This window comes from Heloderma suspectum, chromosome 1 (assembly GCF_057233095.1).
Source record: "Heloderma suspectum isolate Gila_16-S chromosome 1, 16-S_ref, whole genome shotgun sequence".
Lineage (NCBI taxonomy): Eukaryota > Metazoa > Chordata > Lepidosauria > Squamata > Helodermatidae > Heloderma > Heloderma suspectum.
This window is the reverse complement of record NC_139458.1, coordinates 410088679-410115683: the sequence shown is the minus strand read 5'-3', so window position 1 is coordinate 410115683 and position 27005 is coordinate 410088679. Positions and strand designations below refer to the sequence as shown.

The following is a 27005-nucleotide window of genomic DNA, read 5'->3' as shown; positions in this document are numbered from 1 at the left end:
GTATCTGGAATTGTTATTTTTTTATTTTTATTTCTGTACACATGGAAATGATAAAATGACAGACGGTATATAAGTAGTGAAAGAAATAAAAATAAATGGCCATAGCAGGGCTTTGTTAAACCCCTCTTCCAGGCATTATTGCATCTTTACTTGAAAAGTTTCCCTTCTCAGGACTTTTATCACAACGTAATAAATCCAGCTCTTGGGAAGCCATGTCTGTATCTCTTCATCATGGTATTGGATTTGTGAAGAGGCAAGCCACCACAAGTCATGCAGAATTAAATTGAGTGACGCTGGGCCCAAGCAGTGAATTGAGCAACGTTGGGTGGTATGAATTAGGCCCCAAGAGTCCCTTCTACTAATTTTGCAAGGACTTTTTCTCCAACTAAGGTTTAGCAAGGAAACTTACATGCACTAATAAATACTTTTTCTTAAAGACTTTTTCAGCACTCCAAAATGTAAAAAAGAAAAGAGGTTCAAGAAAAACAGGCATCTTGTCTGGAGTTCAGTCATAATATAAGATGGTAAGCATAATTAATAAAATACCACTGTTCCTTAACATATATCCAGTTCCACTGTGAATCGATACAGTTCAATGACTTCTACGTTGTATGAATTCAGTGAGTCAGATCCTCCAGAACACTCTATTCTAGGCAGGAAATATAAAACTCAATATCCACAGCAGGTCTAATAAGGGGCTTTAGAAAAATATAACCTTCAGGATGTTTAAGCTACTGTGTTCCTGCTAGGAAGCAAAAGCTTCAGAGGTGTGTGAAATCAAATAAATGATAGAAAGAAAGCTATAAATCTAACATAGGTAACTCATTACAGTGCTTTGCTGAGGCTATCAAAATCCTGTAATAGTTTCTGCAGGGTTTTAAAGTTCCTTCATGTCAGTGACTGTTGCACCAGAGATTTCTGTGGGATTCCACGGCATGCTCAAATTTTCCTTACTGGAAACATCCCTCTATTTGGCCAGCAAATGTACTTGTACATTTTTGATAGCCAATATACTATAAGGAAAACCTAGAATATGAAAAAATGCAAGAATATTAAAAGGGCTGTGAAGTTAAGAGCAGGGATCAGATTACAATCGTTATAGTACCCAAGGGAAGAATTTCACATCAAAACAGCAGACTGGTGTGTTCAAAAGCAGATTGCCATTAAACATCTGTAAAGTATGTTGGAGAAGGGCATACTTCATACGGAAAAGCAGCAAGTGGGCAGGGGCACTGAACTCTTCCCCTGTCCGCTGCTTTTCATCCAATAACCTTTTTACTGTTCTCCTAGCAGGGTTCAGAGACCAGAAATTAGCTAACTGGGGAGAAAATGCTACATGGGAGAGACCACAAGAGGTAAAGTAGCATGAAGAAGTAAAGTTCAGCAGACCCCTCAAGCCCACTGCTTCTCTGCTTGAAATCATCCACTTCACAACTGTTTGGCAACAACTTACATTTGAAGACACAGGTCTGCCAGAATCACACCTATTTCTGTCCTTTGAGCCTAACTGCACTTCGTATTCATACTAAGGGTGTGTTTCAGATTCGGTCAAATTCCAAACCAAATTGGGCTGATTTGGTCAGATTCAGGGGATGTTCAAATCAAAGTTGGGCTCCTCTGAAATGGACTAAATCTGAATCTGAACACTCCTGAAGATTCAGGATTCAGGGAAATACAGAGACACAGTGTGTCTCCCCAAGCTCTCCATATAAGTAAAACACCAGGGTGGGGAGAAGGGGAGGGAGAGGAGGGGATTTAGTTTTGTGATTAGCAGCTCTAGCTTCTAATCACAGTGAATGGTTTCACCGAGGCTCTCCAATCACAGTGCTTTGGGGAAGGGATGTTGAAGGAATATATCACAGGACTGATCCAGTGTTCTGTGTACTTGGCTAGCAATCTCTCCCAGGAGCAGGAATGTAAAAAGAGGTTTTGTGGAGTCTGTAGGACCTGAGAGGGTATATCACTGGGTGCTTGCCTGGAAAATGTTGGATGTTCAAGTCCTTCTGCCTCTGGCATTGTATGCTCCACAACCATCATCCACCTCTGTCCTATTGCACTTTCTGTGGCATTTGTGCCATTTAAGCAGAAAACAAACCAGTCTTAAACTGATTTTTCAGTCATCATAGCTCCCTATCCTCTACATCAATATGACATATAATTTTCAAATGAATTACCAAAAAACATGGATAAGGGGAAGTGAATCAATTACCCACCCACCCACATGTGAAGACTCCCTTCCACAAAAAATGCTGCACCTATCCTGACATTTTGCCGGGTTTTTTTTAAACTAGGGCCACCTCTATACTGTATGTCATTTTCATAACAATTGCATACAAAAAATATAGGGGTAAGTGCATCCTTTTTTTAAAACCACCGAACTGTAAAGGCTGCTGTTGCACAAAACTCCCTACACCTATTTAACTGAAACCTGGCAGGCTTGATCCCTTCAGAAGTGGCAACTACCCTGAAAATTTCATCAAATGCTACCAAGAAATTAAAAAGTTATTGGCAGTGCTCTTTTTAAAAAAAATCAAAATGTAAATGTAAAAACCGCTGCACCTATTTGTCTGACATTTGGCAGGTGTAGTCCTCTCATAAGGGACTATGATGTCTGCATATTTCTTCAAATTCTGACAAACAAACAAAATGTTATAGCTGTTTGATTTCCAATGAGAGTCAATGGGGGAATAAAGATTTGGATTTCCAAATAAAGATTCGGATTCAGACCCAAGTCAAAGCAGGCAGCCTCTCTATCAGTGGAAGCCAAAGTGGGCTGTTTTCCAAATTGCCAAATCGGGGTCCAAACCAACTCTTGTGGTCAGGAGTGTACACCACACACTTGTAACAAAAGCCCAATGGCTGCCTTACCTTTGGGAGGAAGATTTGGTGCAGAAAATAGGCAGGAAGTGTACTTAGCACTTTGTCCTCCTGCTACTTCTCTGATCCAACTAAGCCCTTCCCCCAAGCCACTTTTCGGTTTGTATTTCCAAGTGCATGCTTCAAAACTTTCAGATGGTGGGAGCAAATGAGGGAGAGAGGATGCACATATGTTTTCAGATCAGATCCAAGTATCTCTCATACAAATGACTGAATCCACCCAAGAAACAGGTCTAGATATTCTCTTCCTATGCAGCCAATGCCAGGTAGTGCTCCTAGCAATGCCTTTCATAGATATCCTAAATGGCAGTGTGGGGAAAACAGCAATGGCAACATAAGGGTAGGGGGTGGGGAGAAGTGACAGAGTCTAGAGCTCTAGCCCCAGGGCAGTTCTACTGTGTGGCAGTCTATCCCCCCTCAAACCCAAATCCAGCCCTCTGTGTATGGCCCTGAAGTACTCTACTATCACTGTTACTTAATGCTTATTGAAACCTCAAAGTAACTTAGGCTGAAATCCTATGCACACTTACCTGGGAGTAAATCCCACTGAACACAGATACCAGGTTCGCACAACATAAGGGTGGTTAATAAGCCACAGTGGCTTGTTAACCACCCCCATGCGTGCCAGATGCGAGCCGGCTGATTTCCCGAATTACCCTCGCCGGGCAAGAGTTGTCATGACATCCAAACCTGGCGAGGGTGGGCGGCTGGGATGCTTAACAAACCACCCAGAACCCATCGCCTGTTCCAGCCACCCACCCTCGGCAGGTTCGACATCACAGCAACCCACACCCAGTAAGGGTAATTCGGGAAATCAGCCGGCATGCACTGGTGTGGTTAACAAGCCACCATGGCTTATTAGCCACTCTCATGTCGTCCAAACTGGCCCAGAGAGTATTTGTGAGTAACCATGAGTAGGCTGGGCTGCATGAACATTTTTCACGCATTAAGCTAAAAATGGTCTTGTTTTAAATCAGCTCTGATCCTAATACCTATATGCGATTTCTCTTCCAAATTATCTCCTGCATAAACAACATAATAAAGCAAGCGGCTCATGTAAGTTTTGGGGGTCACATATAAAATACATCCAATGGTAGACTGGTTAGACAATGTTTATCAAATTATCAAAGCCCAATTCAATTGAATGAAATTGATACAGTGGCTTAATCAAATCTTAACATGTGATTGAGTTCTTTAAACTACTCAGAATGAAATCTGAAAAGGAGAAATCAAAGGTAACATATTCCAGACACAGAAAGTGCATGGACAACCAGATTACTTACCTTAATGATATAATATACTCAGGATAACATATGCTTTTGTATTGAACCCAGGTCCCACAGTCATCTTCTGTCACCTTTCTGTCTTCCTCTGTTATTGAGAAGAGATTGAATGATGCAAATCTCCTTACTGATACTTGCTGAAGGTGGACATTCTCCAATTGCTTTTGCTTCAGAACCTTTAGTAATAAAAATGGTATTAAAATTTAACTGCACATCACATAATTTAAATGCTTACAAGAAATTATCCAAATTGAAATGTCACATAACAAGGAAGCTGTGATCTGGCAACTATTGTTCACATCTTTATAATCTCAAGACTAAACTACTATAATGCACTCCACAAGAGGCTACAGACTACATGGAAAAATCAACTGTAGAATGCGATAAATAAACCTGATGGGAGAGGGTCACTGGGTGTTCCAGCATCTGTACTACTTCCTATTGCTTCTCAGGCACAACTGAAGATGCTGGGTTTGATCTATGATGGCCTTCATAATCTGACTGCAACATACTTAAAGGGATTGTCTTCTCTCTTATTTCCCATCATACACTTGAAAACCAATAGACAGCAACTGGAGGACATCATTTACGTAAAAAGACAGTGTATTCAAGGCACATAGAAAGATGACCTTGGTGGTCAACTCATAACTATCACAGAACCTTCTTTCTGGAGACTTGTCAAAGCACATGTGTATTTATGGTGTTTTCAAGCCCTTTCTGTATGGGTTGGAGCTTTGGGAGGCCAAAATTAAGATGGTGGGGAGTTGGGCATTTTATCAGGAATGGCCAACTGCTAGTTTATGGGCCAGGTTGCTCTTCCAAATTTGAATCAAGGTATGATAAAGTTTGCAAATCATTAAGGATATAAGAGCCCTGCTTGGTCAGACCAAAGCCCTATCTAGTCCAGCATCCTGTTTCCCACAGTGGCAAATCAGACACCTATGGGAAGCCCAAAAGCAGGACATGAGGGCAAAAGCCCTTTCCTGCTGTTGTTCCCCAGCTACTGGTATTCAAAGGCAAGCTGCCTCGTAGGTTGTTGACTGACATCCGAAGCCGGACACTATGGGTTAAACAACCCAGAGTGTCCAGCTTCAGACATCACACAACAACCTACAAGGTTCGGACATCACACTAACAACCTATGAAAAGCGTGTCCATAGGTCATTTATGCAAAGTGGAAGTGGCTCACACACAGAATTCAACCCAAAATTTGCCCTTGTGACATGCAGGTTAGAATCTATTTGAATTGAATTGTAAATGTTGTGCTAAACAATTTTGTATTTATCCTTGCAATTAGGTCTATTATTGCCAGTCCTGGGCCTTCAGGATATAGTATACTATATATAATGAACAACTTAATTCATGACCCAGTTACACAGAAGTTGAAAGAAAAGAATCTAGTTCAACCCTCTCTAGCAACGTTACTTCCTCTGAATAAAACAAAAGGGAGGGACTACTATCTACTCCAGGGCGGGGTGGTAACTGACTGACCCCCAGTCAATTGTAGCCCCCATGAAACCTAAACACTCAAGTATCCTTGATTAGACTGCCAGACTCTTCCAACTGACTATCAGCACTATATCTTTGCCAAATGAAGAAACAGAGTTGGGGGGGGTGCAGAATTCAGAATTGGCAGAATGCACAGGTATTTGCCATGATTTCTCTCCCCCGGTCCAGGAACAAGCCTCAATTTCATTACTTTTATTTAAGAAGCTTATATCCTGTCCTTCCCCCATTGAAATGGACAAAAAGCAGCTCACAAAATAAAATTTGAAAAACAAGAACATCAACAATGTATCAAAAAGTTTTAACGCCATATAGAAAAAACATATAAAAGAACAACCAGTATAAGAGAACCATATGAAGCAGTGGTAGGGAACTGCCAGCCCGCAGGACAAATTCAGCCGATGGAGGTTCCCGATTCAGCCTGCAGAGGAACCCCAGGCCCCTCCCCCTCAGCTGACGTCATCTCTGCCCATTTTACATTTCTCTGTGCTCTCTCTGCACACAGAGAAAGGGACAGAGCAGCTGAGTCCTTTTCCTTCACACGCTGCCTCAATTGGAATGGTAAGGAACACATGAAGGAGACTCTCCACTCGACCTGTGTTTGCAGGAGCGGCCCCTCCAAATGCTGTCCGAGTCCCTTTGTTCAATGTGTACCGTCCCAACTGGGGTGGCAAGCAGTACCTGAAGCAGGCATCCAAATTGGCTGGCATTTGGAGGAGCTGCTCCTCCAAGTGCTGGCCAAGTGCCTTCATGCTTTGCCTGCTGATCCAATCAGTTCAGCAGGAAGAGCACAAAGGAGGACCTCGACATGGCTGCCACTTATAGGAGCCACCGCTCCTAGTGCCAGCCAGGTCCCTTTCTGCTCTCTGCACAAAGAAAATGGATGGGGCAGGAGGATGGGGGCAGGGGACCCTGCCCCCATGACATCATCCGGCCCACCAGATTGACCCCCCTGGACAAATCTGCCTCCCAGACCAAAAAAGGTTCACCAACCCTGATGTAAGAGAACAGCATTTAACACATATCAGCCTAAAAGTATTCAGCTGAAGGCCTTTGTGAACAGCCTTCACAAAGTAGTCGGGGCCTGAAGGAATACACAGGGCATGACTTATCTCACTTAGAAGGACATTCCGACTAAAAAGGTGCTGTTCCTAGTAGCCACCCGCCTTGCCACCAACAGCTGAGGAATCTGTGACAGAGCCCCAGACATTTGCTTTAAAGTTTAACCATTGCTGCTGGGAGACCATAGGATTGCAACTAGTTACCAGTTTAAGTCCCAGTGTAGTGATGGCCATCTTAACTGGATCATATGATTGCCCTGCCCATCTATTAGAGCTTTAGGATCAGATCAAATCCCTAGTTATAAACCTAGAGGACACAGGGAACAATAGCTTGACCTACAATGTTACAAGAATTGTATGAAAAGTCATTAACATTCTGTGTCTCTTTCAGTAATCTCCTGGAAGCATGTACAAACCTAGTTTTTCTAATGCCCTGATGAATGCTGTTTAGCTATTTTAGAAACAAGGACAAAAAGCAAGAGGTGACAAACCTATTCAGGAATGGCTACAATAAAACTTTGAAAAGGCTGAGAGGCAGTCTTCTCTGTTTACATGATGCCCTCTAAGTAGGCTGACCATACGTACCGTTTTAAACGGGACAGTACCGTTTTTTCATATTTCCCGACCATCCCGTCGTTTTAATATAAATGTAAATTTTGTCCCGTTTTTAATTTTTTGTAAAAAACTGAACACGTTTATCATAAGGCTCAATGCTAATCCACGCGTGCAGTAAAACTACTAGTGTGACGAAAGAGGAAGTTCCATTTACTTTATCTAGTCAGGGCCAGGCTCCTTGAGCTAGCGACAATCAGATGCCGCCCCCTTGCTTGTTTGCAGTGGTGAGGAATTCAAGAGGCGGTCGCTAAGCCCCATTCAGCGTGTGGGAGCCAGGAGGGTGAGTCTTACTGTTATTTCTACCATCATTTCCCCTACAGAGATTCTTTCTGCCCTACATTCAGTTTGATTCGGACTTTTCAGACTCATATTTCGGCTCAACAGGCCGTTAGCTATTTTTTTTTATTACAGTGGAATATTATATAACCCTGTCCCATTTTTGTCATCCCAATATCCCATTTTTGTCTCAAGGAAATATGGTCAGCCTACCTCTACGTGAACTTCAAGGATCACTAACTAACCTTATACAGCCATTCTAAATGAATGCGCCCCAGGGACTGATATAACAAGCACATGATCCAGAAAAGCAAATCAGAATGGTCACTAAGGAAATGGACAACCACAATAAAGAAAGAAAGAAAGAAAGAAAGAAAGAAAGAAAGAAAGCTGATCCACAAAGCTATAACCTAAATTCTTAAATAGTACCAACAGAAAAAAATAAGTAGATAACATTCAGCTGGGAAAAGTTTCGCTGGATAGTATTTGATGGGTATAAAAAAAGCTACTTTTAACCCAACATTTTCCTTCCTACTGGCATCCAAAGTAGAAGCTGTATTCAGTATCTATTATCTTACTGCATATTCATTTAAAACTACTTCTAGCTTACATTTGCAATTTAAAAATGGAGTGTTACTCCTCAATTCGTCTACAGCTTTTCATTTGAAATCAGTAAAAAAAAATCCATTCTGAAAAATTAGCATCCTATTAATAATTTAGTACACAAAAAGCCCATTGATTTCAGCTTTGCATAGGATCAAGCTGCAGTGCACAGTACCCATCATGTGAAAAGGTACCCAATCTCTATAATTATTGAATAAAACCAATTCAGGGCGCAATCCTATGCATGTTTAGACAGAGAAAAGCATGGCTGGCTGGGGAATGCTGGGAGTTGTAGGCCTTTTCTCTGTCTAAATATGCATAGGATTGTGCCCTAAACCAATGGAAATCACTCAGCCACTTAAGTAAATAGGGATGCAAGTAAGATATTAATGTAGGATTAGGATGCCGCTTTGCATCTTGCAACAGTCCAATTCACAAAGTTAGGTGCACCTAACCTCATTAATATCAACGGGCTTCGGTGCACCTCGGCCTATAAAAGATTAGGCTGTAAATTACACATGAACATTCTGCTCCTAAATATTTGCACCTGTCTGCAGCACTGATATGCCATTATATTTTGTGATCTCAAGCTGGCATAGCAATTGGTCCCATCTAAACACTGTTTACAGAACTGTTCTTAAAATACAGAAATCCTCAAAGAAACTTTGAACATTTCAACCGTCAAGCACATCAAAGTTGGAATAGAGAAATAAAACAACCAAATGCTGGCTTATGTCGTCATTGGAGAAATAAAGGTGAAGTTATGGTAGAGGTAATATAGAAGTATTCTGTGACCAGTTCACTGGAACAAAGATCTGACAGCAGTTTTTTTTACCTAGAAGACTGGAGAATGCACTGGGCCAGAGTGACCTTACCTAAAATGTTGAAGAAAATGTGCTAGGAAAATAATGCCACATGGCCACCTCCTAACGGCAATTTTAACTTGTTTATACATTTCCTTCCAGAAGGCGCAGGAAGGTGTTTTTAGGGTCTAAATAAGGATATCTGAGGGTCACAGAATCTGTGTCAGTGTAAACATCCATTGAAAATGCTTTATTTTAGACTTTACCAGGTTTAAACTTGTATTTTCATTTAAATGTTTGTATTTCATACTTTCTATTTTACCTTTGGTACCTGTAACGTACATAAATGTGCTGAAAATGGCTTCTGATGGTTGAAACCAGAAAAAGAAGGGAAAACGTGGCATCTGGCCTGCGTACACAATGTGGTAAATATTCTGAGGATGACGGAAGTGCCTCTGCCATAGGCTACTGGGATAAAATCAAACAGAGGAGTGTAGTGGGGTGGATAAATATGGAACTGTGTAGGAGGGCATGGAATGGCAAGTAGCAGTACAAGAGGTGTATATTTTCACAAAAGGAAGAAGGAAACTGCAGCAAGCTGTACATAGGAAAGAAAAAGCCGAGGGTGAAATGCTAGTACCCACCCACTGCTGACCAGAGCAACACTAAGCAAAATTGACATAATCCATTTTTTCAAAACCCCAAACTATCAAGCAGCTATGGCATTTGTAAATATATACGTGCATGGTGGACAAAACCAACAGCACAAGAAATCCGGGTCATAACAAGTGGTGTCTATTTCAACAGCTGAGTGTACAGCTGTAGATATTCAAGGCACACAGTGTAAACCTAGAAGATACTGCAATGCCTGATAGCATCTTTACCCTCATTAATCTGATAGCAAATCTTGTCAGCCAAAGGATTGACTATCATTATTCTCATTGGAAATATTTCACTATTGTATTATCAAGATTACAGTGATGGGCAAATGCGCCTCCAGGCGAGACAACTTATAAAATACTATGCCTGATCATATTCATTAATTAATATGATCAGCTTGGAAATCCTAATAATCAAACAAAATTTTGCAGGCACTAAGCAGTTCACCCCAACCTAATTTATAGAATCACAGAATCATAGAATAGTAGGGTTGGAAGGGGACTACAAGGCCATCGACTCCAACCCCCTGCTCAATGCAGGAATCCAAGTCAGAGCATCCCTGACAGATGGCTGTCCAGCCTCGTCTTGAAGGCCTCCAGTGTGGGAGAGCCCACCACCTCCCCAGGTAATTGGTTCCATTGTCGTATTGCTCTAACAGTCAGGAAGATTTTCCTGATGTTCAGCCAGAATCTGGTTTCCTGTAACTTGAGCCCATTATTCCGTGTCCTGCACTCCAGGATGATCAAGAAGAGATCCTGGCCTTCCTCTCTGTGACAACCTTTCAAGTACTTGAAGAGTGCTATCATATCTCCCCTCAGTCTTCTCTTCTCAAGCCAAAACATGTTCAGTTCTTTCAGTCTCTCTTCATAGGGCTTTGTTTCCAGTCCTCTGATCATCTTTGTTGCCCTCCTCTGAACCCTCTCCAGTTTGTCTGCATCCTTCTTAAAGTGTGGTGCCCAGAACTGGACACAGTACTCCAGATGAGGCCTAACCAGTGCTGAGTAGAGGGGAACTAGTACTTCCCGGGATTTGGAAGCTATGCTTCTATTAATGCAGCCCAAAAGAGCATTTGCCTTTTTTATAGCCACATTGTTGGCTCATATTCAATTTGTGGATCTACAACAATTCCAAGATCTTTCTCGCTTGTAGTGTTGTTGAGCCACGTATCCCCCATCTTGTAACTGTGCATTTGGTTTATTTTTCCTAGGTGCAGAACTTGGCATTTATCCCTATTAAATGTCATTCTGTTGTTTTCTGCCCAGCACTCCAGTCTATCCAGATCACTTTGAATTTTGTTTCTGTCTTCCAAAGTATTAGCTATCCCGCCCAATTTTGTGTCATCTGCAAATCTGATCAGCATTCCCTGCACCTCCTCCTCCACGTCATTCATAAAAATGTTGAAGAGCACTGGGCCCAGGACTGAGTCCTGCGGCACCCCACTCGTTACCTCTCCCCAGTTTGAGAAGGTCCCATTGAGAAGCACTCTTTGAGTACGATTCTGTAGCCAACTGTGGATCCACTGGATCGTTGTTTCATCTAGCCCACTTTGAGCTAGTTTGCTCATCAGGATATCATGGGGCACTTTGTCGAAAGCTTTGCTGAAGTCGAGGTATATTATGTCTACAGCATTTCCATGGTCTACAAGGGAGGTTACTTGATCAAAAAATTAGATCAGATTTGTCTGGCAGGACTTGTTTTTATAATAAATAATATAAATCCATGTTAGCTTCGAGAAATTTAATGTTCTTCTAAATTTGAGCCAACAATGTGATGTGGCTGCAAAAAAGGCCAATGCTCTTTTGGGCTGCATTAATAGACGTATAGCTTCCAAATCCCATGAAGTACTAGTTCCCTCTTCTCAGCACTGGTTAGGCCTCATCTTGAGTATTGTGTCCAGTTCTGGGCACCACACTTTAAGAGGGATGCAGACAGACTGGAGAGGCTTCAGAGGAGGGCAACAAAAATGATCAGTCAACTGGAAACAAAGCCCTATGAGGAGATAATGAAAGAACTGGGCCTGTTTAGCCTTGAGAAGAGAAGACCCAGAGGAGAGAGGATAGTGCTCTTCGAGTACTTGAAAGGTTGTCACAGAGAGGAAGGCCAGCATCTTTTCTCGATCATCCCAGAATGCAGGACACGGAATCATGGGCTCAAGTTACAGGAAGCCAGATTCCGGCTGAACACCAGGAAAAAATTCCTGACTGTTAGAGCAATATGACAATGACACCAATTACCTGGTGGTGGGCTCTTGTACATTTAGCAGGGGGTTGGACTTGATGGTCTTATAGGCCCTTTCCTACTATTCTATGATTCTGTCCACAGGTATGCCTGAATATGGTAAATTCTCATTAAGGCTCATTAATCCTACATCTAGCTTCCTGGGAGAACACCCCAATGGGAATCATTTTTGAGCAGTCAAGAACAGAATTGCACTCTTACAGTGCAATCCTATGCATATGTACTCAGAACTAAGTTTTAATGAATATAATAGGACATACTACTAGGTACGTGTGTATAGGATTGCAGCCTAAGGATGCAATCCTATAGGTTGTGCCCTCAGTGATCCTAAGACCCCAAATTCTGAGGCTTTCAGTCATCCTACGTAGAGCAGGAGAAGAAGCAGAAGCGATCTTTGCCTCCCCATCCTTGCACCCTTCATTTTTTGCTAGATGAGCTTTTTTGCCTGTCTACCTAGGGCATTTCAGAGGGGAAGGGAAGGAGGCTGGAGAGGCTTCATGATGGCTCGTATCCTGGCCTCTCCAGTCTCCTCCCTTCCCACCGAAACACCTCCCTTTCCCCATCTCTGAGATCGTTTTCTTGACCTTGGAGGTCAGCTGGCACGGTTCCTTCCACACCAGCTGCAAGGGGGCAGGAGAGAGGGACCAGTTCTCTGATCCCCTGCTCCGAGGTTGGAGCAGGGAATCTGAACTATCCTATGGCCCCCCAGATGCTGTCTAGGAGCCACAGGATTGCTTCCTAAGTCTACTTGTGGAGAACCAAGTACAAACTACCCACTATCAGAGATCAGTTTGAAAGTTGTGCCATTTTAAACTATTTGGGTGTATATATTTATCATATAATAGAAGTTCTCTTGATTAGTTACAACCTGTAACATCACCACAACATCCAGTATCAATCATACGTTATCAATTAAAAGACAGCTGTGAAAACTAGCATAATGATATTTTGATATTGACCTTGTAACAAAAGATGAACTCTTTACTTTGCAAGTTTGGCTCAAGTTGAATTCTAGTAGCCAGATTATATTACCTACTGTACCAAGCTCAAAGGCTCATTTGCCCATTTTGGACAAGCATAAAGGAACAATTCATCATTTTGCACTTAAGGGAATTCCGTTAAAATGAATGTACATTCTAATCAATGTATGTTCTGCATTTCAAGTTAACTTGGTTCACACAAACATGTAGATCACTTGATTTTGACTGGCAGCTAAACATGTCCACTGAAAAGTATTATGCTTGAAGTTTTATATCACTTGATGTGAGCTCAGACAGCGGCTGCTTCCACACTAGGTCATGCCTCGTTCACTCACATTGTTATAGGGGTCCACATGATGTCATCATCCACTTGTAGTCCTCCCATGCTTTCCCAGTGTTTCTGACACAGTGTGATTTTTATTTTCCTATTTTTCTCCAAGTTGTCTTTTTAATGTCTCCTCATATCCACTTATGTTTCCCTTAAATATTTACTTCTAATATCTTATCACGTGTATTAATTTCTCTCATTTCTTAAATCCACCTTTACTTGATTTTTGTCAATGAAGATTAATTCCCTTTATAACTTCTCTCCCTGCTCCTAGTAGATAATCTTGTAGACTTCAGGTGCCACAATGTACTCTTGTTTTCTTTGCAATGTAACAAATGTGGTGTGAAAAGCAATAGAATGTAAAGTCTGACCCTGAATACAAGCCCGAATTGTAAATATCCTGAAATGTATTCTGTGACCCAAAATTTGAGTGTTAATTGAGAACGCTATGAAATGTAAAAAGGTCAACATTCTAAACCAGTCCATGTCATGTGAATAGCCCAGATCAGGAAGGGGAGGTGTGAGTGGAGAATGAATGGTTTTATTGCAGGAGGGCCAGATGAGGGTGCTCTGGTATATGCTGAAGATTGCCAAAGTATCAGTTACAAAAGATGAACATAGGCCAATAAAAGAGGTATATCTGCAGATGTTTTGATAACAAGGACAGCACTTTATGACCATAGAGATGTCGGGGAGTCGGAAGGAGGTGACAGGCTGTCAACAACAAATGTCAATCCTGGAAATTGGGAACATGATGTATTACCAACAAAGAGCATACTGAACCCCTCTTTGATCCCATGAGCCCCAATGAAGGAAAAAGGGTATAAAACCCCCAAGCTCTCCATTGTTCAGGAGGGGCGTGGTTGCATCTAGATCGTTTGTATGTGCACATACAAACAGTACCCTCGATCCACGGGACATGTATTAAGTGCTCTGGCCAAGTACTTGATAGCGTTGTGTTGAGTATGTGTTAGGTAAAATTCAGGGAAAGGATTGTACTGTCCAGGGCTTAGATAAGGCGCAGTTCATAGAATAGTATGAATCATAGAATCATAGAATCATAGAATCAGAATCATAGAATCATAGAATCATAGAATAGTAGGGTTGGAAGGGGCCTACAAGGCCATCGAGTCCAACCCCCTGCTCAATGCAGGAATCCAAGTCAGAGCATCCCTGACAGATGGCTGTCCAGCCTCGTTTTGAATGCCTCCGATGTGGGAGAGCCCACCACCTCCCCAGGTAATTGGTTCCATTGCCGTATTGCTCTGACACTCAGGAAGTTTTTCCTGATGTTCAGTCGGAATCTGGCTTCCTGTAACTTGAGCCCATTATTCCGTGTCCTGCACTCTGGGATGATCAAGAAGAGATCCTGGCCTTCTTCTCTGTGACAACCTTTCAAGTACTTGAAGAGCGCTATCATATCTCCCCTCAGTCTTCTCTTCTCAAGGCTAAACATGCCCAGTTCTTTCAGTCTCTCTTCATAGGGCTTTGTTTCCAGTCCCCTGATCATCTTTGTTGCCCTCCTCTGAACCCTCTCCAGCTTGTCTGCATCCTTCTTAAAGTGTGGTGCCCAGAACTGGACACAGTACTCCAGATGAGGCCTAACCAGTGCTGAGTACAGGGGAACTAGTACTTCCCGGGATTTGGAAGTGATGCTTCTATGAATGCAGCCCAAAAGAGCATTTGCCTTTTTTGCAGCCACATCACATTGTTGGCTCATATTCAGCTTGTGATCGACGACAATTCCAAGATCCTTCTCGCTCGTAGTGTGGTTGAGCCACGTATCCCCCATCTTGTAACTGTGCATTTGGTTTCTTTTTCCTAGGTGCAGAACTTGGCATTTGTCCCTATTAAATGCCATTCTGTTGTTTTCTGCCCAGCACTCCAGTCTATCCAGATCACTTTGAATTTTGTTTCTGTCTTCCAACGTATTAGCTATCCCTCCCAATTTTGTGTCATCTGCAAATCTGATCAGCATTCCCTGCACCTCCTCCTCCAAGTCATTAATAAAAATGTTGAAGAGCACTGGGCCCAGGACTGAGCCCTGCGGTACCCCACTCGTTACCTCTCCCCAGTTTGAGAAGGTCCCATTGAGAAGCACTCTTTGAGTCCGATTCTGTAGCCAACTGTGGATCCACCGGATCGTTGTTTCTTCTAGCCCACTTTGAGCTAGTTTGCTCATCAGGATATCATGGGGCACTTTGTCGAAAGCTTTGCTGAAGTCGAGGTATATGATGTCCACAGCATTCCCACGGTCTACAAGGGAGGTGACTTGATCAAAAAATGAGATCAGATTTGTCTGGCAGGACTTGTTTTTGACAAATCCATGTTGGCTTCGAGTAATCACGGCATTGATGTCAAGGTGCTTCCAGATGGATTGCTTTATGATCTGCTCCAGAATTTTCCCAGGGATTGATGGGAAACCGTGTATCTTTGTTCTGTCATACTTAACTGTTTGGGTTTAGGATATAAGACAGCAGGCTTAGGCTTGGGCCTGGCTGACACTGTATCACCATTCCCTCAGTGGGCCATTTGCGGTGTGGATCGATCTGGAGCTGAGCAACAAACAGGGACTAACTGTATATTTAGTCATTTAATGCACCACATTTGGGTAACTAAGTTCCTACCTAAGAGACGTGCAACCTCTTAAGCCTCAGAGAAGGGTGCAACTTCTTGAGGATTGTTAATTTGGGGCTCTCATCTAAGAGGCGTGCAACCTCTTGAGCTTCAGAGAGCCTGAAACTCTGAGATTTCTTTGTAACTAAGTTTGTACCTGAGAGGCATGTAACCTCTTCAGCCTCAGAGAGCGTGCAACTCTCTGGGGAGGTTCTACTTTTGCTTATTTCTTTTATCTCAATAAACCTCCTTTTCTTTCATCTACATTGGTTGTATGCATGTTCTTCTCCACCTCATACGATCCCAAACCTCTCAGCCTGATCAACTGAGTGGTCCTGCGTAAAATGAAATCCATATTTCACACTTCTTCCTTCCTTTTTCTATTTTCAGAAGGTCTGACCCTCCTGAGAAGGGTGGAATCTCCACAGACGGAAGAGTAGCACTAAGACCATCTACATCTTTTTTAAGGTGTGTGATTCTGACATGGGAAGCGACACATTGGGCAGATGAAACTATCACAGCTCAATCAACAAACATTCACCTTTGTAGAGGCCACTATTTTTTAGTCCAGTAAATGTTTTAATTGATATTTTAATTAGCACTGAAACACTTTTCTGACTATATTTCTTAAAACATTAAAATGTTTGGGAAATACTGCTTAAATGAAATAGAATTATATAGCAATACAATGCCTAAAGGGAAAAATCTTTCACATTTTAGCAACATGGGTTTATCCTAATTGAATACTTCCAGTCTGCACTTCCAATCCAAAATAAACATTAAACACTTTGTTTTTGATACTTCATGGATACTTATGGCAATTACGGTTAAAGGAGTAAGCACTTAGGGCTTCTCCACATGAGGCTTATATCATGCAATCAAGATTGCTTACTCACAGAAGTTTGTGGGTCCTTTACACAACCTCATCAACCTCCAGGGCTCCTCCCACGGTTTATGACCTTTATCCTGCCCTTGTAAAACATGGGGAAAGTCTGATTTTTCTCTAGAAAGCACTAGGAAGTGCTTGATTTGCTGGGTGTACTTCCATAATGGTGCTATAACAGCAGCAACATCTAGTGGCTGTAAAATGAAACATATAGAACTTGCCAAGAAATAAAAACAGCACACGTCAGCCAGTGTAAAGGAGCTGATCTCAATCCAGCAAAGAATCCGGAAACAGAAGCCCCAGTACAGATGCAAGATTTTAGCCTTGTGCGGTGAAGCCCTTAGTGCTAAATAATTGGGGTTTTTTTAAAGAATAGATCTGAATTTTCAAATGGCTACTCAAGTAAGCTGGACCTTACCCTTCCCCACCCACAGCAGCTATGTCACACCCACTAGTATAGGCAGAACATATACAGAAAATGTATAATATTCCTGATAGTGTGGAAAGTTAAGTGCAATTCTGCTTGTAGCTTACAGCAGACAGAGTGATAAATTACTAGCTCTAGGAGTCAGCCTTTTGGAAGCAGCCTGTGATGTTAAAGATATATCATGGCTCATTACCACCTGCAAAGTAATGCTCATGCATCTGTGAATTAGCCCTTATTACCTTATTATTATGGAAAATACATAACCCAATCTAAGCATCGCTTGTAAAATGGCCTGTTGGTGAGATCACCTAAAAAAGCTGGAAAACATCCAATACCATAAGATACTTTTCATAACCACTACAGGTTTTCTCCATTCAGGCTGTCTAGAAGATGGCATTCAACCAACCCTCCTTTCACTGCAGTAACACATAAGTTCAGTGATTCTTAAACTTGGGATTACTAACAATTTATGGCTCACAAGATACTAAATCGGTAGTGGCACGACAAGATTGTTGGAAGGATAAAATGGAGAGGAGGATCGTGTACGCCACCTTGGGCTCCTTGGAGGAAAGGAGGGATATAAATGTAACAAATATATAAATGCACATGGCAACTGGCTCTGATACATCATAGCAGCCACATGAAGCAGGTTCACATAGGAATCAGCTTTTAGTATTGTTTTGACTGACAAATGTCTCTGTGTCATTGAGCATTTGCACTAACAAACATTACCTTTTCCCTTTTGCTCCACACATTCGGTACAGCTGCACCAAAATGTAGAAGGGGCTAACTTTCAGTCTTCCAAGCACCCTCTTGCATACTAGCAAGAAAACCAGAACAGTGATACCTGATGCTACAAATTAAAGAACCAACGCTCTAGAGAGCCAGAATGGTGTAGCAGTTAGAAAACTGGATTAGGGCTGGGAAAACCTGAAACAGAATCTCTGTCCAGTCATAAGCCTCACTCAGCAACTTTGGGCCAGTCGCTACGTATGTCTCAGCCTAGCCTACCTCAGAGGTTGTCGTGAGGATAACATGTTGGAGAGAGCCATGTGCAGCACCCTTAGTGCCTTGGAGGAAGGGTGACATAAAAATGTACATAACAAAAAAGAAAAGATCTACAGAGTTCTGTTGCACTTGGGCTCTGCCATCAACGCGCGCAGGGGTCTTCAGGCATGTCATTCCCTGCCAACTTCATTTCCCCATCAATGAAACGGGGATATTAAGAAGGGCTTACCCAGCAGAATAAAATAAAGTGAAATCATTGCAGTAAAAGGCACTTTGCCCACCATGAAGGTGCTAGCGAAAAGGCACACGACGGTAATGAAGTTCCTGGAGGGGAAACAAAACGTTATTGTTGTCGTTGTATACCTGTCTGAGAAGCTTCCAGCGGGCTTTGGCGGCTGCCTGCTTGCTTGCTAGGCAGCCTTCCCCAGCGTCTCCCTCTTCTCTTTCTGCCTGACACCTGTCAGCTGGAGGAGGAGGAGGAGGAGAAACGCTCAGGGCTGACTCGGTAGTCATGGTGAGAGCAGCTCTCCCCGCTCTTCCTGCGCTTGAGGCTTAAACTCGGGCGCGCGCGCCAAAAGAACCACCAGCCCAAAACAAAAACACCCCTGAGGTGGAAAGGGGAGAATTGAGCGGAGAAGCAGCAGCCCTAGACTCGGCGAGCGACCCACCGCCTCAGCAGAAAGCAGCGGCCAAGGCACGTGCAGGCAGCCCCCAGAGCTCAAGAGCGTTTGCTCAAATCTTTTTCAGCAGCAGCTGACAGAACCTCCCGTGTCGCTGGGAGGGAGACGGAGCCATCTTTGGCAAGGGCAAAGAAACGTGAGCTCGATCGCCTGCGGCGGCTGCGAGGAGGAGCAGTCCCGCACGGGACATGGAAGAATATTTGGCCACAAAGCCTCTCCCTTTACTTCATGCAAGCAATTGTTCAACGTTTCTTTTCGGCGTAGTAAGAAATGTGGGTTGTCAACTCCGCCCCCAGGTCTCCTGTGCCTTTTAACGTACGTCTGGCTGGCAGATATTTAGCAGACGAAAGCATTTCCCGTCACTTCACGCCTGTGCTGGCGAGGAAACTTCCACCTGTTGGTTTTCTGTGTCAGATAAAAGGCACGGTACTCCCCACACACACCCGCCTCCTCACAGAATGGGCAACTCTGAGAGAAATTAGCTTTAAGAATCTCCTCCTCGACACAAGAGCGGGATAACATCTCCGACACATTGTTGATGGAACTTTATAGGGGGGAAAAAGAACTTGGATAATGATCTCAAGTCAGTTTGTGCCTCTGAATGCCCAAATCCAAGATGGAGACAGGAGGATCCGGATTCGCCGGCATCTTATCTACGGGCAGGGAAAAGATCGGGAGACTGATTGAGCTTGGTCGCCATCTTGGCTATGGGCAAGTTGATGACTGCGGAAAGCTGCCTTCCTCTGCCATCTTGTTTGTGGGCAAGTGTACCCAGCATATCGAGTGTGGGCAGCTGAAGGGTTGAGTCGCTTGGCTATGATGTCATCATAATTCGTCTCGCCATGCTGCCGCTTGCCAGCGATCAACACATTCTGAGCTGCAGCCGGCTTCACTGAGATTCGCGCTTCTTTCTAGAATGTTACATTCCTGCTTAAAGAGAGGCAAAAGGTGGGTCCCAATGCTGTATACCTACTGATCTTATTAATAAAATGCAGGGGCTACAGATGGTCGTTGGTTCTGCTTTAAAAATAATTTGGAGCACGAATTCTACCGAAACTTAGTTGAACTCTGGCCTTTATCCCCCTGCCATCAATAGAGAATAAATGTTCTTATATACTAAAAGCTCAAAACGATCGGCATTGTAAATAGCTATATATTCAGTAGCTGCAACTTAGTTTGCAATACTAATAATGAATTCTGTGTATGTTTACTCGGAAGTCTCACTGTATTTCATGGGGCTTACTCCTAGGTAATTCCTCTTGGACTACAATTCTGTACCCCCTTACCCAGAGATAAGCCCCATATAACTCGATAGAACGTACTTTTGAGCGGACATGAATAGGAGTATGCTGTTAGGGAGAGGTCTACTAAACTGTGGGACGTTCATTTTGAGTAAATACACCTAGCATACATTATGCTAGCTAGAAGCATACTGTCACCTCTTGCTTTTTGTCCTTTTTTACATTTGATCCAAGTGAATTTCTTTCAAGAACTAAAATAATAGTATAGTCAATAACACTTCTAGTATTCTAGAGTGTTGCAGATTCTACCATGTTAGCTGTAACATCAAAAAGGAATGCTGACTCCTGCTTAAAAAGAAACATCCTGTCAATTTTTTCAGCAGTAGTAATGCAAGAACACAGCTTTATGTTCAATATGTTGGATTCAGATTTAAAGCATAGTAATGCAATTTACTTTTTTTTTTAAGACCTTTGCAAAAATACCATGCATGAAAAGGGTAGCACCGCAAAACAAGGAATCCAGTGGTTATAGAAATTCTGAAAATATAAAATTAATAAAACTGTAATGCTTGTTGAACACAGGGCTTTTTCATCACAGTACAAGGAAAATGAGACATCTATGAAAATCTCAGGAGAGGGTTTCTACTGCAGGAGTCAGTAGCTTCTTTTGGAGCCAGCCAGGCCCTCATTGGTTCCTTGGGTCATCTGATCTGGCCAAGCTGATGAACCACAGTACCCTCTCTGGCCATTATAAGAGTGAGCTGCCTCAGTGGTGCAAGGAGTAAGGCGCTTCGGCCCTACTGCCTGAGTCCCTGGTATGAGTCTGCTGGCAGCCCCCAAGTAGATACCATAGGGTAGCCAACATGCCCACGGGCACCACTGCACCTGCAGACACCTCCTTGTGTGCCTGCAGAGTGCCCTGCTGATAACTGTGGGTTTTTAAAATGTTTTAATTTTTAAAACTAGAAAAAAAAATGAATGGCCAGGTGTGCTTCAAAGCGAGGGGTATGCCTGCCATCCTTATTTCTCAGAATGCCTCTGGGCCACAACTAGATCCAGAGACATTCTTGTGAAGTAAAACTGGTAGATGGCTGGAGTCCAGAGTTTGGTTTGAATTGCTTCCAGCAACCTGACAAAAAAGGGTGGGAAGGAGGGACAGATGCCATTGTCACTGCCTGGTAAGGAGGAGACTTGGGGATGGCAGCAGGGAAACTGGGGGAGGGCAAAGGGTGACCTAATGGGGTGGTGTGGAGTGAAAAGAATGAGGCTTGGCTGGGGGAACTGAAAGGTGTAGGAGGAAGAAGCAGGGAGGTTGTGAATGGGATGGGGAGAGCTGCAGAGAGCAACTGGAGGGGTTAGAGAAGCTTCCTGAACAACCTGATTGCAGGGGAGGGTGAGTGAGGGGGGGGTGATCCTGAAAGAGGGGATGAGTGACTGGGGTGAATGGACCTCATGGGCTGGAAGGGTGGGATGGGAGGGAGCAGGTGTTTGCTTAGTGGGGGAGTAATCCTGAATAGGTGAACGAATGTTGGGCTCAAGGGACAGGTTAGTGTCTGGGGGCTCAGACACCACTTCTGTTATATATTCGGGATCTTAGGCAAGTTAATTGTATTTTAGCCTCACTCGTTTGCCTTTCTGTGAACTGAGTGTTTTGTGACTGGTCTTGCCCACTATAGCAGCCATTTTATGAATTGACACCCCCATGGCAGCCATTTTGCAATGGCACCCATGGCATTTTCTCAACATTCCAAATGTGTTCACCAGCCCAAAAAGGTTGGTCATCCCTGCCATAGAGTTACTATGGGATCTTACATTGTGAAATATAATTTGGGTCTTTCATTATCTAATTTGAGGTATCTTTTGACTGTAGTAAAATTGGCAATATTGAGCATCCTTGGGGAGTTCTTATCACACTTCTACATAAATACTGTTTTTAGAAAGCAATCAACGTTTTTCTTTTGTAGTTTCTCTGCCATTTAAATTGTTGGTTTTTTTGTCCTCCTCAGCTTTCACTCTGAAACCTGTTGATCTGAAATCTGTGCTCATCACGGAAGAAAAATCTGACTGTTCATACTGTGTGGTGGTGGCTAGGTTAATTGTGCCTGACATTGCTTTGGACTTCTAGAAACATAAAAATAAGAATGAAGAATCAAGCAAAGTGAATATTTTGTCATTATGCATTCAGGCACAAAATCTGTTTTGCACATTTTGAAGGGCAGTATTGGTCACTACAAGAACTGCTCCAAACGTTCCCTCACTCAAGTCATAAGACCTTATAGTCAAACAAAGCAAGAAGTGTTTTTATTTGCAAAGTGCTTTAGAAATGCCTGCATTGTTCCTGGTTCCCAAGGAGCCATCCAGCCATGGAGGTTCTTTTCCTGTAAGGTATGCCGTTTGAATAAATCTTTCAAGCCAACAACAAACTGGAGCCCTACATAATGAAGAAAACAACTGCTTTCTTTCAAGTGTCAGTGACCTGCTAAATAGTAGTTGAGTAAGATAGAAAGTATGCTTTCAGTTATGCTTACAGGATCATGACACTGTAAAATTCTTCAGCTTCTGTTCCACTGAGTATCTAATGACATCTGAATCATTTGTGTTCTATTATTCCAACTATTCCTTTATAACCTAACTAGAAATCCACTAGAAATCTAGTAAACGTCTACATCAGAAGAGGGTCTTAAGGTGTAATCCTAGGCATGTAGGACTTTTTTTCTGTCTAAACAACTCCCAGCATCCCTCCAGCCAACCATGCTGGGTGGGGAATGCTGGGAGTTGTAGGACTTTTTTTCTGTCGCAAAATCCCTAGAATTGTGCCCTTAAACAGAATACTTAATTTCTGCACTACAAAATGCAGAATTTAGGTTTTGACACAATTAGGAAGTTTGAATTTGGATCTGGAGGAAACCACTATGGCTACAATCCTATGTACCAGTGGTGTCAAACCTCCAGCCTGCTGTAAGTCTGAATATGGCCCACAGAAATCTCTCTCTTACACCCCACCTCCTCCATGGGAGAGGAATCCATGATGCTATCTTTGATCGGAGAAAGCATCAGTGATTCCCCAAGTGATCCTTTCCGTGCTATGCAAAGGAGGCACCTGACTCACCCTGCGTGTGGAGGAGCCACTCCTCCAAAGGCCTTTTGTCCATTGCCTCTCTCAGCATAGAAAAAGGAAAAATGATCAGGGTGGGGCCAGATGACATGACGGGACAGGCTTTGGGGAAGAACCCTGCCCCCTGATGTCAGCTAGCCTGTCGGGTTGGTCTGAAGGGGAAATTCAGCCCCAACCCACTGATACTTACCTAGAAGTAAGTCTCATGTAACAAAGTGAGGCTTGCCTCTGAGTACATATGCATAGGATTACACTATAAATCACAATTTAAAATATATTGGGTTGGATCCAACTTCTTTTGCACCAGTGGGAGCATTCCCTGACGTGAATGCCACTCCCACTGGCAGAAGCAGAGGAAGGTGATATCTGCTGTTTCCCCAAACCCTCTGGAGCAGATTTGGGATGGGCAGAGAAGATAGATGACTGCAGGTGGAGGGAAATTGTCGAAGATCACTTCCTGTCATGTTGTTTTCTGAAGCAGGGGCTCAATGCAGCAATGCAAACTGGATGTTGAAGCTCCTATGAGTGCTCCCAGGAGCAACTTATTCCAAGAAGTCCTTTCTCAGACTCCACCCTTCCTATAAAGTGGAAAGCCTTAAAGGGACAGGCCTCTGGCTTGGAGCTACTCCTGCGCCATCTCTCTGGGCATGCTGCTGACATTGGTGCACCAGCTCAATGGAGTGTGGAGCTTTTCGGGATAGGTATGCTGGCCCAGTACTGGAGCTAAGCTCATGGGCCTCAGTTGTTGGTTCAGGCTGAGCATCTCAAACTTGGGCATCTTGGGCTTAGGGGTCTCTGGTCTGCAGTGCTGCTTGGACCCGGTGTCGCCTCTGTTGGCACCACTGATTCCTCTGCCACTTGAGTCCATGTCCAAGTCACTGCTGGACTCCAGGGTCATGATACCTCCTCTGCTGTTTCCACCAGTGGAAAGTTGCAAGGCTGGGTTCAGGTCAGCTTGAGATAATTTAGCACGTATATGAATATCCAATCTGAAAATTCACATTAGATCAGGAAGAAACTGATGAGGGGGAATACAATAGGAATCACTGGACGTCATGTTACAAGGGTTTTTACTCAGCGACATATGCATCAGATACATTACTTGTAGCCAAAGTGCACACATATTCCACATTATCTGTATGGAGCTTTTGGGCTATTGTAAACAGAACTGGCAAACATGCATCACCTATCACAGTTGCCAATAAGATCCATCTATGCAGTCATATGGCAATATTGCAGCAGAGTAGGTAGGGATTCCTGGCACAAATGGAAGTTGGAAACTGATGGCATTTGTCTAATTATAGCCATGCTTTGGTAAAATCTTGTGATCATCATCCATCCATGGCTGTCTTGTGCCACTCACAATGCAGTATGAGCAATTGTGGAAAGGCTGTGAAAATCCATCTGGAGTTGATGCATTTGGTCAGGAGTTCACTGCTTTCCCAATATGGGAAAGAAGGGTCTGCATCTAATGGGCACACAGTATGCTGTGGTTGTCTGCACCCTAGTTGTGGAGAAGGTAACTCACATTTCTTTATCTCTTTGAAGAAACAAAACATGCCCTGTCCCTCCAATTGGTAATATATATTGTTGCCCTCTTGATGTTGCTTTAGGATGCACCTTATAAACAAACTAATTTATCTGGAATCCTTGATCCTGTCTACAAGGGTAAAAAAGAGCACAGTCTATAGATCCAAGGTCTGACATCCTTTTTCCTGATTGACACAAGCCCATTTACATGTGCCTGTAATTGAGATACACTGACAGTCATTGTGTTACCACAATCTGTTTGAAAAACTGATGGGGATTTCCTTTCTGAAGGACAATTTAAATGTGCCAATCATGTGTGAATGCATTAATGTGCACATGTTTTGTTATGTAAATAGCAGCTACAGGGAAGCCTGAGCAGCCTTGGGGCCATAGAGGTGTGTGCGTAATTACCTCCCTGCCACAGTCCTGACAAAAATCACTTCTCTGAAGCTTCTATTTGCCTTTCAAGGGAAGCTCCCATTAGTGCCTAAGAATGCTTCTCTTGAAATACAAATAGTAGCGCCCACGACTTCCCTGGGGCTAGTTTGACCCAGAGTCAACCCTTCTAGCATATGCAGACAAAATATTCTTGGCCAAATTGCTGGAATACCACTTTTGATGAGTACAGGTTCATGTTGCATGAGAGAGAATACAGATCCTTACTTTTTAGCACTTGGGTTTTAATGACTTGTTTTGTACCAGGATATTTTGAAATCAGAGCAGGAGAACTGGAGGGCTTGTTCAGCAAATTACACAGATTTGATGGAGAGAATCAAACAAAGATTAAAAGCTCATGACAAGCATTCATCCAGTCTGAACAGCCTGGTGGTAAGTAAGAAAATACATTTAGAGGTTAATTAAAGATGTAGTGACATTATAAAAGTCTATTAGCTTGCCTGATTATTATTAGATTGCTCCTGAAAATAGTTTGAAGAATTTTAAAAGAGTGATTTGATAAAGTTTGCTTTGATAATACATTGCATTTGTACAGCACTTTTGAGTGCTCAATGTGCTTCGCATGAATTTTCTTCACATAATACCTACCTTAACCCTTTAAAGTAAATATTATTATCCCTATTTTGAATATGCAAAGGCTGACGGGGAGAGACTTGTCTAACCCCCTTTAGTGAATTCATTGGGGTGGTGAGATTGAAAGGGGGGGGGGGCTTCTTGATTTGAGCTCAGTCTCTCACAGTGCAGTCCTATACAGGTCTCTCAGAAGTCCCATTCAATGGCGATTACTCCCAGGTAAGTGGGTATAGGATTGCAGTCTTGACCACTGTGTTACACCAGCTCTCAGTAGCTTTGCTTCTTTATGTGCTGAGAATTTGTATCAAGTTTTAAGATATCAGCCCAACATTCAACATGCTCTGAGCTCCCATGAAAGCCAATTTATTTTTACATTATGCCTGAAAGAATACATTTATGCCCTGCAGTCTTGGGCATTTACAGCTCTCTAACTATATATTATTAAACCTTAACCTTATTTTTTTTCTTAATATTAAGTTTCAAGAGAACTTGCTTCATGCAATGGCCATCGTGTGAATGTCTTTTTGCCCTTCTGAATACAAATGTACTTTTCTTGATAGCAGTGAGACCTTCCATAGGAGCAGGATTTTTTTTCCAAGTTATTTCATCTACAAGCAACTCAACGATGGATTCATGGGTCATTTCCAAGCTCGAATCCCCATGTCCTTCACATGCCCCAGCCACTGAAGAAATCCTCCTGGGTGCATTCTCTGATTGTAGCATCCCTTTCACTTTCCATTCCTCTTTCCTTCACTTGATCCAGCTCATGGCACCATTTTCAAATGTCTGTTAGCATTTTTCAGGTTTCAGTTGTTAGCCCTATTTGTCATGGGTTTTTTTTTTAAGTTGCATGATTGTATATTTACATTTCATTTGTTTTCTGCCAGTGCCCCCCTCATTTTTCTCAGTGGCCACATGTGTGCATGGGGGAACATGAAAGCATGGTGGGATCCTGGATTATATTTATATATGTGGTTCAGAGTGGGCTCAGACCAAACTGAACCAAGGGGCAGAAACAGCGACAAACATATTTTTACGTTCCGTCTGTGGCATTGAAGGTGGCACTGTATTCTTCTCCTGCAGTGTGATACAAAGGAGACCTTCATGAATGTTGTGTTCATAAATAGCCAAACAATATTATGGAATAAATACATAAACCACGGCAAGAACAGAACAGTATCCATTTTCACAATCCTGAAGTTAGCTCAGCTGCTAACTACAAGGAGTAACAGAAATATACAGA

The 27005-nt window shown here is 42.8% G+C and overlaps 2 protein-coding genes across 5 annotated transcripts in view; one reads left to right on the top strand and one right to left on the bottom strand.

Annotated features, from left to right (window-relative positions):
- The window catches only part of CAMKMT (calmodulin-lysine N-methyltransferase), a 450591-nt gene extending 431690 nt beyond the window's left edge, over positions 1 to 18901 (bottom strand). The window contains exons 1-2 of the mRNA XM_084828963.1: positions 18531 to 18901; positions 4161 to 4336 (exon numbers count right to left, since the gene is read on the bottom strand). Coding sequence (XP_084685089.1) covers positions 4161 to 4336; positions 18531 to 18680 — 326 coding nt within the window. The 5' untranslated portion in view covers positions 18681 to 18901. The remainder of the gene's footprint in view (positions 1 to 4160; positions 4337 to 18530) is intronic.
- Positions 18902 to 19671: 770 nt separating this feature from the next.
- Positions 19672 to 27005, top strand: part of PREPL (prolyl endopeptidase like) — a 36197-nt gene continuing 28863 nt past the window's right edge. For 2 of the 4 annotated variants that reach the window (XM_084828958.1, XM_084828960.1), the window contains exons 1-3: positions 19713 to 19795; positions 22095 to 22473; positions 25436 to 25561. In XM_084828958.1, the coding sequence (XP_084685084.1) occupies positions 22264 to 22473; positions 25436 to 25561 (336 nt within the window). In that variant the 5' untranslated portion in view covers positions 19713 to 19795; positions 22095 to 22263. Of the gene's footprint in view, positions 19796 to 22094; positions 22474 to 25435; positions 25562 to 27005 lie in introns of all 4 variants that reach the window. The other 2 variants (XM_084828959.1, XR_014786939.1) reach the window with 2 other exon arrangements.